This window comes from Seriola dumerili, unplaced genomic scaffold (genome assembly GCF_002260705.1).
Source record: "Seriola dumerili isolate Sdu_G_001 unplaced genomic scaffold, Sdu_1.0 BDQW01000531.1, whole genome shotgun sequence".
NCBI lineage: Eukaryota > Metazoa > Chordata > Actinopteri > Carangiformes > Carangidae > Seriola > Seriola dumerili.
The window spans coordinates 1,331,161-1,342,216 of NW_019174786.1; the positions used below are offsets into that span (position 1 = coordinate 1,331,161).

General features: G+C 41.8%; 1 protein-coding gene across 1 annotated transcript; it reads right to left on the bottom strand.

Annotated features, from left to right (window-relative positions):
* On the bottom strand, window positions 1-10,926 carry klc2 (kinesin light chain 2). The gene is made up of 14 exons (XM_022764134.1): window positions 10,870-10,926; window positions 8,313-8,558; window positions 7,848-8,175; window positions 4,911-5,127; window positions 4,613-4,802; window positions 4,230-4,403; window positions 3,851-3,950; window positions 3,136-3,185; window positions 2,857-2,927; window positions 2,153-2,261; window positions 1,683-1,835; window positions 1,243-1,367; window positions 536-593; window positions 1-174 (listed from the first exon to the last, which is right to left on the bottom strand). Exons 2-14 carry the CDS (start codon window positions 8,538-8,540, stop codon window positions 91-93), a joined length of 1,887 nt encoding a protein of 628 aa, XP_022619855.1. The 5' UTR covers window positions 8,541-8,558; window positions 10,870-10,926; the 3' UTR covers window positions 1-90.
* Between the last annotated feature and the right edge of the window lie 130 nt (window positions 10,927-11,056).

Below are 11,056 nucleotides of genomic sequence, written 5' to 3' on the forward strand. Positions count from 1 at the left end.
TAAGTGTGTTTGTTTGATCAAACCAAGCTGCAACCAGCCTCTCCGCGTCGGGCCGCTCTGTGCCTCCTCAGTCCCACTTCCTGTCGCTGTCTAGCCAATCAGGGAGCTGCGTCTGGATAGGTCCACGTTGCTGGCGCTCAGTCCCCTGCAGTCTGACAGTCCGGAGTTGGCGTCCTGAAAACAATCCAGTGCCTGTTAGTACTAAGATTTGGCAACACTGTCTATGTATTCTACATAGATTCCTCTGAGTCAGCGACTTTTTATTATCTCAGGCCGTTTCATGCCACTGTGAGCGACGCCACAAATCAATGAGCTTGACTGATCTATGACAGAACTGGATTTACAGGATTTAGCCCTAATGTGATTAAGCACCTGGATTTGTCAGGTATTTCATTTCCAGATATCAGATAACTGACATCCCTATTCAGCAATTAAAATCTAAAGTTAACTTTCACAGTTTAATCATTAATATTATGCATTATAAAAGATTTTAGAAAATGTGTGATGCAGTGCGTGCAGTCATGAGCAGGCGTACCTGTGTGGTCTCCTCAGTGCTCTTGTTGAGGAAGTTGAGGGAGCTCGCTCTCTTCATTCTGAAACAAAATCAAACCATAAACCTACCAATGCAGATCAGTGTATGAGAACTAAAGACAAAGACTGCCTTTATAAAGTTGAGATTTAACATATTCAGCTACATCCAGTACCAATAAATCCAACTCCCAAGTCTCTTTAAGAATGAAAAACGTTTGAGGGGGAAAAAGGCCAAACTGAAACAAACCGATTACAACATCTGTACAACCATAAAACACACTGCTGAAACTATAGCTAAAATATATTAATCAGCTGATTAGTCAAACAAACAAAAACTAAATCAGAAACAATTTTAATAATTACACAGGTTCCAGCTTCTTACATGTAAAGTTTGGTTGCTTTTTGTTTTCATTCTGATCATCTATATAAATTCCAGAGCTTTCAGATGCATTTCATGGCCTTCATCAACAGAGAGAGAAAATCCAAGTAAGAGGAGCTTGTCATTTCCAAGGTCATACAGCTAGTTCCAAGGTCAAGGTCAACCAACTGCCAACTTAATATATTTGGGGTTTGTTGGTCAGACAAAAGAAGCCATTTGAAAATGTGACTTGGATTCTGGGAACTAATAACGATTGATGACATTAGTAAAAAATGGAAATCATCAGTTGCAGTCCTCCACCTGGTTCCTGACTATGATAACAGTGACCTTACCCTGGGTTGCGAGGTTCTTGAGGTCCGCTCCCCTGCAGCTTCTTCACCAGCATCTCGCTGCTCCTTCTCAGAGCTTCACGGAGCTTCCCGAAGGAGCCGCTGCGACGCAGAGACCCGCTACCATCCTGAGGAAACAACAAAACATTTTACTGCGGGCGCTAAAGATGAAAGACTTCCTGTTGAGGCTCGGCAGACAGAGAGACTGAGCTTGGTTTCCACACTTTTGGTTTAATTACAGCTGAGAGCTGAGGAGCCCTGCTGAAGGGCATCTCAATATTAATGTCTGAAATAATCCTTACAAGTAATTGCATTAATACACCTTTCACAGCCTTGTGTGCAAGGTTATGTTGTCTTTGTGTCATGTTCTCTACTTGATGAATCAAGATGAACTCATTACTACTTTCATTAGTGTTAAAATTCATTAATATCTGTGAACTGACCCCGTTCCACTCAGCGGAGTCGTCACCTTCGTTCTCCCCCCGCTGTCCCCCTGGTCCGTTGATTCCTTCCCTGCTTTGTCGTCTGTTGCTCCCTCCAGCTCCCCCGTCCTTCAGCAGCTCCACCACTTTACTCTGGTTAATAGCATCGATTCCCTGAGAGATGACACACACACACACACGAACAGAGACAAAGAAACACAAAGATTAAGAGAGTGATTAAGAGGATTGAAAAAAATACAGCCTTTATACAATAGCCCACACAGCATGTCTATGATCTTAAGTTTTCTTTACTACAATGTACACATGAGCTTTGTGACTGAGCTTTAACATCAGTCTGACGTAGTTTATGTGCAAATAACTCACAGCTGTAATGACTAGAACTAATCAGGCTTCTTCACTGAAAGAGCTGCTGAAAAGAGCCCAGACGACTCATCTAACAGCAGTAACTCAGCTCAGTGTTAGTGTGGTACCTGTTTACGTGACTTGCTGGCGCACTCCTCCAGTGTTTCTGCTGCCTCCAGTTTGCCCTGGCGACGGTACAAAGCTCCCAGGCTTTTGAGGGTTGTGTTCACTGTGGGGCTTCAAAAAAAAACAAAACAGCAAGACACATTATTTGTTTTTATTTTATTTTTAAATGTGTGTAACTAAATGTTTTATGTGAAAAAGAAAAACCTTGATTTTGTTTAAATTAGTTATTCTTTACTCCATTCACCTTGAATGAAACAACGATGAATTGAGTCATAAGATGGTTTTAGGGCTTGCAGCAGTAAAACAGCACCTATCTGCAGAGCTTGTTCCTGTTATTAAAACTGGATACTGGCCAGTGTGCATTTTTTCAAGGCCAGATCAGTTTTATCAGTGTGACTTTTACCGTCATGTGGTCTAAACAGAGAATCCTGGGACAAACTGGGAGGAAATGGTCAATTTGTTGTATAGTGATGCTGTTTTTCTTTTAACTGTCTTTAAAAAGGCATTAAGACTTGATGAGCACCATCACTCACATATAATTGTATTGTATCTGTTGCTTGTATTTCTTTGTAAGTCTTTTCTTTCTTTAAATGATTCATCATTTCTAAAGATTTGTCAACAGAAAATAATGTCTGGTTATTTTTTGACATAAATGCTAATTAATTAATAGTTTAATATTTGAAGTGAAGTCAGTTGTGTGACTCACCTGTCCACCTTGCAGGCCTTATACCAGCTCCCATACTCTACGTATGGTCCAGCAGAGTCCTTGCGGGCTTCCTGAGAGAGAGCGAGAGAGAGAGAGAGAGAGAGAGAGAGAGAGGGAGAGGGAGAGGGAGAGAGAGAGAGAGACTATTAAAAATGTCCCTGTTGTCATTTGTACAGTCTGCTACTGTCCATCACTTATGTCACTGTCCAATCCATTATCCATAATGGGGAGTCTGCCAACCACTGGGAGAAATGGAAGAGGTCGACCTGAGTAACTGACCTTGCTCTCTTCTCTCTCCTCTGCATGCATCCAGATTGGCTTGTTGTCATCTGCAAAATAAGGACAAAACAAACGTCACATAAACACTATTTGATACACAACAGCAGCAAAAAAAAAAAAAAAAGTGAGGAAAAGCATCAATAAATGAATTGGCCAGAAAATAACAAGGACTGATCTAAATTTCATAGTGACACCTCTCTGTCCACGTGACTTCATTTAAACACATGGCTTCCTCTCACCAAACTCATGTCACGGCCCTCTCTCGTTCAGGGCATGTGAGCACATAAGGGTTTGATAGGCTAAGCGGCAGCGGGAGGGAAACATCAACATTAAGCTGCTTCGCACGCTTCAATAGCACGAAATAATCCTGTGACCTGCTGAGGGCGCTGGGAGGGATCAGCGTGTGGCCAAATCTAAACCTGAATCCCAAAACACAGCAACTGTCAGACTGACAGACAAGCTCCTGGACATTTTTCACTGTGATCACATAATAAATTTATCAAACCATAAATCTCTGTTCACTTTCCTTTGCATTCAATGCTTGTTTGGACAGTATGAATGTTTGTCTATCAATGGTTTAAATTCTTTTTCTTTAATTTCTTGTACCGGCCTGTACCTGAAATACCCATCTGAGCCTGGTCCAGTACCTGCTCCTCTCTGCACAGCCCAGGAGCTTTAAGTGACTCACAGCAGTTTGACTGTCGGCTCTACTTACTGTTGACAGATCCAAACTCTTTCTCGTGTGCCCTGGTCAGGATCTCTTTGTACAGAACCTCAGCATCTTTGAACTTGCCCTGCTTCAGGTAGCACATGGCCTGAGGAGAACACGGACAATGTTTAATCCATGTATCCAAAATGGACAAAATGTTCTACTCGTTTATCAAAATCATATTTAAATAAACATCATTAGGGTAGAGGACAGAAGAGGCAGATTTTCTCGTGAATTTAGGATTTAACATACAGAAAACTGAATGTATTGAATTAAAACAAGACAAAGCATCAGATTTAAGTGACATCTTCACTCATTTTAAAGAGTTTGAAGACCTGCAGACAGAAACAATACCAAGTATCCAGTATCTTAATAATGTCCTCACCAGATTGTTTTTGGTCTTTGCCACGTTTGGGTCGTCGGCTCCCAGTTTGGACTCGTAGATATGCAGGGCTCGTCTGTAGTAGTACTCCACCTCGTCGTACTTGCCCTGGTTCTGACACAGCAGAGCCAAGTTGTTCAGCTGCTTGGCGACGTCTGGGTGGTATTGCCCCAGCACCTAGACCCAACAGGAAGACAGATTTGAGAGATCTTTTTCTGTTTTCAGGTTTTGATGCATCTGCAAATTTTAAAAAAAGGTATACGTTTGTGTCTTGATTCATTTCTATTGTGAGTGATGTTTTGTCAGTTTTTATACCCTGGTCCTGAAGATACAATATTTTACACAAGTTGTTCTCTATATTCTGAGCTGATGGTGATGGTCTTTACCATCTGTCTGATTTCCAGCGCTCTCTTGCAGAGGGGTTCAGCCTCCTTGTACTTGCCCCTCTTGCCGTACAGCACAGCCAGGTTATTGAGAGTTGCAGCCACAGCTGGATGATCCTTCCCCAGCGTCTTCTCTCTGATGGCCAGGGCGTCATTCAGGAGGTGGGCTGCTTCTTTGTACTTGTTCTGGTCTCTGCAGGACAAAACAGAACAGCAGCACTTTTCTCAAAATCTGAATCATTTCGCTTGAAAACCTCTGTAAATGTTTAGGTCATAACACAATCTCCACTTTGATCCTCACCTGTACACCAGGGCCAGGATGTTGAGCATGGTGGCCACGTCGGGGTGGTCGTGTCCAGACGTCTTCTCCAGGTCCTCCAGGGCTTGTTTGCACAGTGGCACAGCCACCTCGTACCTTCCCTGCGAGGCGTACTGGATGACCAGGTTGTGCAGAGTCCTGAGGCGTGCCGGGATCTCGTAGCCTCCCTGCTGGGCCGCCACCTCTCCGCTGCGCTGGGCTGGAGGACGGATGAGAGTGTACAAGGTCAAAACTGGTATTATATCCTTTACAGTTTCTTGTGATTGCTTACACACTAAAAGTGAATACTTAGACCAAAGCATCAAAACCATGCCTTAAACACAGGAACCAAAAGTACAAACATATTTTCTACTTTTCATTTTGTTCTCAATTCAACATCACACACTTGCAAAAACACAAAACACTTTTTCTTACATTATACACTTTGTTCAAGACTTAAAACTTACAATCATTAGGAAAACACTTTTTCAAACTGCAAAACACACCTGAAATTTGCAACATACACACAAACACATCGCAAAAAAACTGTAAGAGCAGTTTTACTGCATAGAAGAAGAACTCATCACTGGAAAGAATTCACATTTTGAGAACAGAGTTGTCTAAATTCTAGTTTGCAAGTTAGGAAATTAACATGTTATGCTCATAAATTAATACATTTGAACATCATACTTGTTTTCACAAAACACATGAATCAGATACTCAAGAGTCAATGACGAAAATGAAGAAATTGCTTGAAAATCTGTGTGAAAGCAGGAACCGGAAAAGTTGAAGTATGAACCTTTTGTCACATTTTATTTCATCCAAATAATCAGAAAACTGTGACTTTCTAAAATGTCAAAACTTCACAGCCCCAGGAGACGTAATCAATTATATTCAGTTTAGAGTTAGATAACAGAGAAAAGCAGAAATATATTTAAGAATCTGCTATTATCGAAGTTGTTGCTGAAGAAAACCTAGCTAGCTGTTATCATGCTGTTTACCCTCTAAGATAAATGTTATCTAAATAAAATCAAAGAGATCAATGATCGAATACAAACTCAATTCTCTGATGAACCGTTTGGATTATAGAATAAAAAACAAACAAACAAAATACTGTAAATGTTCATCACAATTTCCTAAAGCAAAAGATGATGCTCGCTTTCTGCAAATGGCAGAATGAGAACCAAAGATGTTCAGTTTAATGTCACATGAGACAAAGAAAAGCAGCATATTCTCACGTTTGAGGAGGCGGAACTTTGAAATGTGACAAATGATCAAAATTGTTAAATTGCATACCAGATACAGGCAAGATAAGGCGTGGCACCCACCCAGAAGCACATGGTTACCCACTGAAATCCAGCTGTTTCTTGTAACAACTGCAACTCTGTATATCTCCTCTTATGTACTACTCTAATTTTAGACCACTCTTTTAAATGTCCTTTTTTTAAGCGCTGTCATACCTCTTTTCTGTTCTCCTCCAGTCTGTTTGTTAGTTTTACCCCTCCCCCCGGCACACAGGTGTCTCTGATTTGACTCGTCACCTTCCTCTACTTTCAGGTTTTTATATTTTCCCTCCACTTCTTCCTCTCTGAACAAAAAGCGACATTATAAAGACAACACGATGTCACAATGAAGATTATATCAAAATTATAACAGAATAAGAGATCTTTGCGTCTACTACATATTTGAACATGTTATGGCTGAGTGTTCAGTTGACATTAAAAAGTGAACAAGCTTTATGAGTATTCAGCCATCAATAATTAAAGAGACCAAGAAGCGAGTACAGCAGCACTTACTGTCTGGCTAATGGGGAGGAAAACTGAATGCACTGTATAAGTCACCTTCTTTTTTATCTGCAGTAGAAAAATCCATTTCCTGACTGAGCTTCTGTTTAGACAGTGACATTTTGCATTAACCAAACCACAACTTCTGCAATAAACAAATTCAGTAATCTATCTGGTAAACTGCAGGTTCACCACTTATATAAGGGCCTGATTGTATCAAAACTAAGGTTTGAAAATAGCTTGTGCCTCAGTGTTTAAATTACTCCTAAAGCTCAGGGTGAACATTTCTGTTACTGAAAGGCATGACTGTGTTGAGCTCTGAGTGGCACACAGCAGATTCTGTTGCTGTGCATTCAGCCTGCTGCTGCCTTAGTTACCCTGCAGGTAATTGTGACACACACACACACAGTATGGTTTTAACAACTTTAACCTCAATGAAAATATGACTTATTAAGGGATATGATCAAATTTCAGGTGTGACTTTCAGAGATTTCTACCTTCTGAAGATTTTTATGGCTGTAAACAAAAACTATTACCAAATGCTGGTTTGACCTTTTCATACACACTCTCAGCTATCCACAGTCCTTATTACTTCAATCCTAAACCGTGACTTCGCTTAAATCCCTGTATAATCAACTGTACCGGCTTTGGATGTATCATGATGCCTACACAATATCCAAGGTTCATACGGAGTAGAAATTTCTAATTCAAAATAAATGGGTACCCTCTCTTTTTTTAATGTGTATTCATATCTTCTGGGTCTACAACATACGACCTTTGATGCTTCAACATGAACACACCCGACTTGGCTCCTGGGTGTTCATTATTACTGGGGAAAAAGGTCAGCCATGCAAAATGGCTGTGAGTACCCAGTGCATGACCAATCAACTCTTCTTCCTGTGGTCTACCACTGCTGGTCACTCTCCCCTAGTATCAGGCACCTGCTCCTGTAAACTGGGATGTGAATCCTTTGTAAGGAATTACTCTACTAAGGCCTCAGACTGGTTTAAGCAAAAAATGAAACTATTTCAAGTGTAGCTTCTCAAATTCTTCCTGCTTTTCTTTGTCTTTTCTGACAGTAAACTGAATTGAACTGAATGTATATTCAGCAAGCATGTTGTCATCATCTCCCCGAGCACTGTTGCTGATGTCATACCTGCTCCCTGGTCATCGTCGTTGGGGAATAAGTCATCCAAACTGTCCTTTGAAGTGTCTCCTCCTCCACCACCACCCGCACTCTGGCTCTTCTCCTCCGAGGGTGACACGTCATCGTCAAACTTCTTGATCTGGTTCATGAACTCCAGGTGCTTCTTCTCCTCCTCCAGCTGGGCAACGCTCTGCTCGCTGCGCTGGAGCTTGTGCTGCGTTCCTGCCAGCTCATCCCGCAGCCATTGGTTCTCCTGGCAGAGCCGACGCACCTGAGCGCGAAGCTTCTGCTTCTCCGACTCCACGGCGCTCAGGTGGCTGGACAGGGCAATGATCACCTGGAGAAATTAGAAAGTACAAATAAAATTAGGGCTTTTACCAGCTGAAATTTTAACACATGACAATTTCTTCTTCTTTGCTTCTTTGTTTACTTAAGTAAATCCTAGACAACAAAAATTAGGACTCGGTCTCTCACCTGTGCTTCTCCCAGGCCAAGCTCAATGGCCTCCAGACTCTTGCGGAGCAGCCCCGACTTCTCCTGGGCGATTGGTGGCTGGGTGCAATCAAGCAGTGAGTTGAGAAGCTGGGCGTGTTCCCCGCGCAGGGTCTCCAGGCCCTGCATGACAGCCTTAGTGTTGAGGACAATCTCATCCTGGCTCAGTCTCTCCAGGGCTTCTTCACGTGGGTACACCATGGTGGACATTGCCTGGTTTCATGCACGCTGTGGGGACGGGAAAGAAACCGAACACACAGATGAGATGTGGGAGTACTCCATCATCATTCCATTTTTTATTTATCAAGGGTATGGGAGGTGAATTTGCTGACTGTGTCTCATCCTCTCCCGTCCTGTCCAGCTTGACATTCTCACAATTTACGTATGAGCTGCTCAGTGTAACCACATCCCTTATCTGCTGGCTACTGAGGTCAACAGGAGACAAAAGAAAAGAGCAGATGCGATATGAGAGAAAGAAAGAGAGGACAGGGAGGATGAGAGAGAAAATGAGTAAGAGACAATAAAAATGATGGAGGGAGTAAAGAGATATTCTGAGAGAAAGTGAAAAAGGAAAGAAAGTCAAGCAAAGGGCTAGAAGAAAATATAATAATGATTTATTCTCACAGGTTCCTTTATGATGGTAAAAATGAGTCACAAACTTGTCAAAACCAAGTAGTAAAAAATCAGTTGTTTCAATGTAAAACCCTCGAGGGAAGCATTTACATCCTGCTTGATGTGTTTCTTACTGTTTTATTACCCATTTGGCACAAATAAGGAATCCTTCGCCCAACACACTTTAGTTCAGTATGTGGCAAAAACACCCTAAAGAGAAAATTACCTTAATGAAGTTGCTGCTGCAAAAAGTTTTCCACCAGATTCCCATTCCCATTTTATTATTGCACAATGTGCCCCTTAGGTCTTTGGAAAGTGATAAGGTGTGAGTGTGTGTGAGTGTGAGTAGTGTGTGTATAGTTAAAACCCATTCAGATTACTGCAAGAGGATTCATCCGAGCTTGACACTGACGCAGCAGCTGCCAGTGACCAGTAGAGCCAATTACAATGAGCCATTGTCACTCAACAGATCAGCCGTTCCAAGGAGACACTGATACAGAGCGAGGTGATGACAAGAAAATCAAACATCACAACAGCATCTCAACTAAAGTCTGACTGATACGTCTGCAAGGCCAATATTTTCAGCCGATTTAAGGTCATCACAGATTGAACTGTATAAGCTTATATACTGATCAATAAGTAAACAACAATGCTAAAGGGATGTTTAAGCTAATTTTGAAAGATTGATGTCATTACATAGTTTCTCAACCAGAAAGTTTATTTTTAACTGTTAAATAACTAAATCCGTACAAATATTAGTCACAATTTAAAAGGACCCTAATCAAAAATGTTTGTTTCATGTTGACCAATATATCATTATCAAACTATATTTAAACTCTAGAATATCAATAAACACAATGAAGAAGAGCATTCAAGCTGTATGGTGATATTTGGAAATCCAAAATCTCCAACAATATCTAGAAAATTCCACATCATGAGATCAATACACATCTCTCAGCTGTAGACTGGTCTGAGAGGAGAGATCTAGAACAGTAACTGGTCATTTTTATCCTCAGCTTAAGGCCTGAGGGTCGAAATATTGAGCAGCTGTAATTGAAACCGTTGCAGCAGCAGCAGCAGGACAGAGGAGCCAATTGTGCTACATCGTGACTTTCTCCCTTTTCCTGCTTTGATGATGGAGGCGCACCTGTTCTCCTCTACTCTCCTCCTCCCTCCCCTATCTCTCTCTCTCTCTCTCTCACTCACCCCCCCCCCCCGCCCCCACCACCCTCCACATCCGCCTTATACACTGACTGCAATGCACCAATATTCACGCTTCCTTCAAATCCACCGCTTCCAAACGCAGAGAGGGAAAAGCTGTGAAACGTGAAAAAAAGTGGCACCCAAATGTTAATGTTATCCTGTATTCGTGCATCTTCAATGGGACTATTTTAAGCCACAAATACATAAATGAGCCGGTGGATGATCGAGGCCTGTGGCCGGAAGGACGGGAGGCAACGTTTGGCTTGGCAACAGATCAATCAAGGTGACCGACAATGGAGAGGTCTGTTCAGACAGCACGAAGCTATAACTGATGATTCAGTAAATAACTGCCAATCACTGAAAATGCGGTGAAATGACAGGTTCCTACATGTAAGCTGTTTGTAAACAGTACAGGCCCGAGCTCCAGGTTGTTACACAATACACACCGATGCACATAATATTAGACGATTATACTCTCTTTACCGACGGCACAGATAACAACATAATAGAGAACATGTTAAAAGAGATGTTCCCTAAATGGCAACACAAGCAACTGCAGATGACACATTTGCGGACCTCGCGGAGGATGTAACGTTTGATTTGACAGCTTGCTAAAAATATACCGTTAAATTACCATCATATGCATTAAATCGCAGTCTTTCTTAACTACATAACTGCGACCTCTGCTGCTGTTCATATAAATATCATGTATCCACATTTTTACCTTCATCGAAGACAAGTGCGACGCTTTCTATCCCTCGAACAAAGCAGGACAATGTTGTGATGCTCCAGACAGACCAGAGGCAAGTCTACCAATAGAAAACAAACTGCTTCCGGATATACTTTTCAAAATAAAAGCTCATTTTTAGCAAGAGCAACGCAGTGGGGCGATTTAGGCTACCGAGTACGAC

What these genes read in the sequence shown, in the direction of transcription:
- klc2 (XM_022764134.1), bottom strand. Translation starts at nt 8,540, where the DNA reads ATGTCCACCATGGTGTACCCACGTGAAGAAGCCCTGGAGAGACTGAGC. An exon ending in AGGAGAGAGAAGAGAGCAAG is followed by an intron (nt 2,928 to 3,135) that starts GTCAGTTACTCA and finishes GCTCTCTCTCAG; the next exon opens with GAAGCCCGCAAGGACTCTGC. An exon ending in ACTCCGCTGAGTGGAACGGG is followed by an intron (nt 1,368 to 1,682) that starts GTCAGTTCACAG and finishes TTGTTTCCTCAG; the next exon opens with GATGGTAGCGGGTCTCTGCG.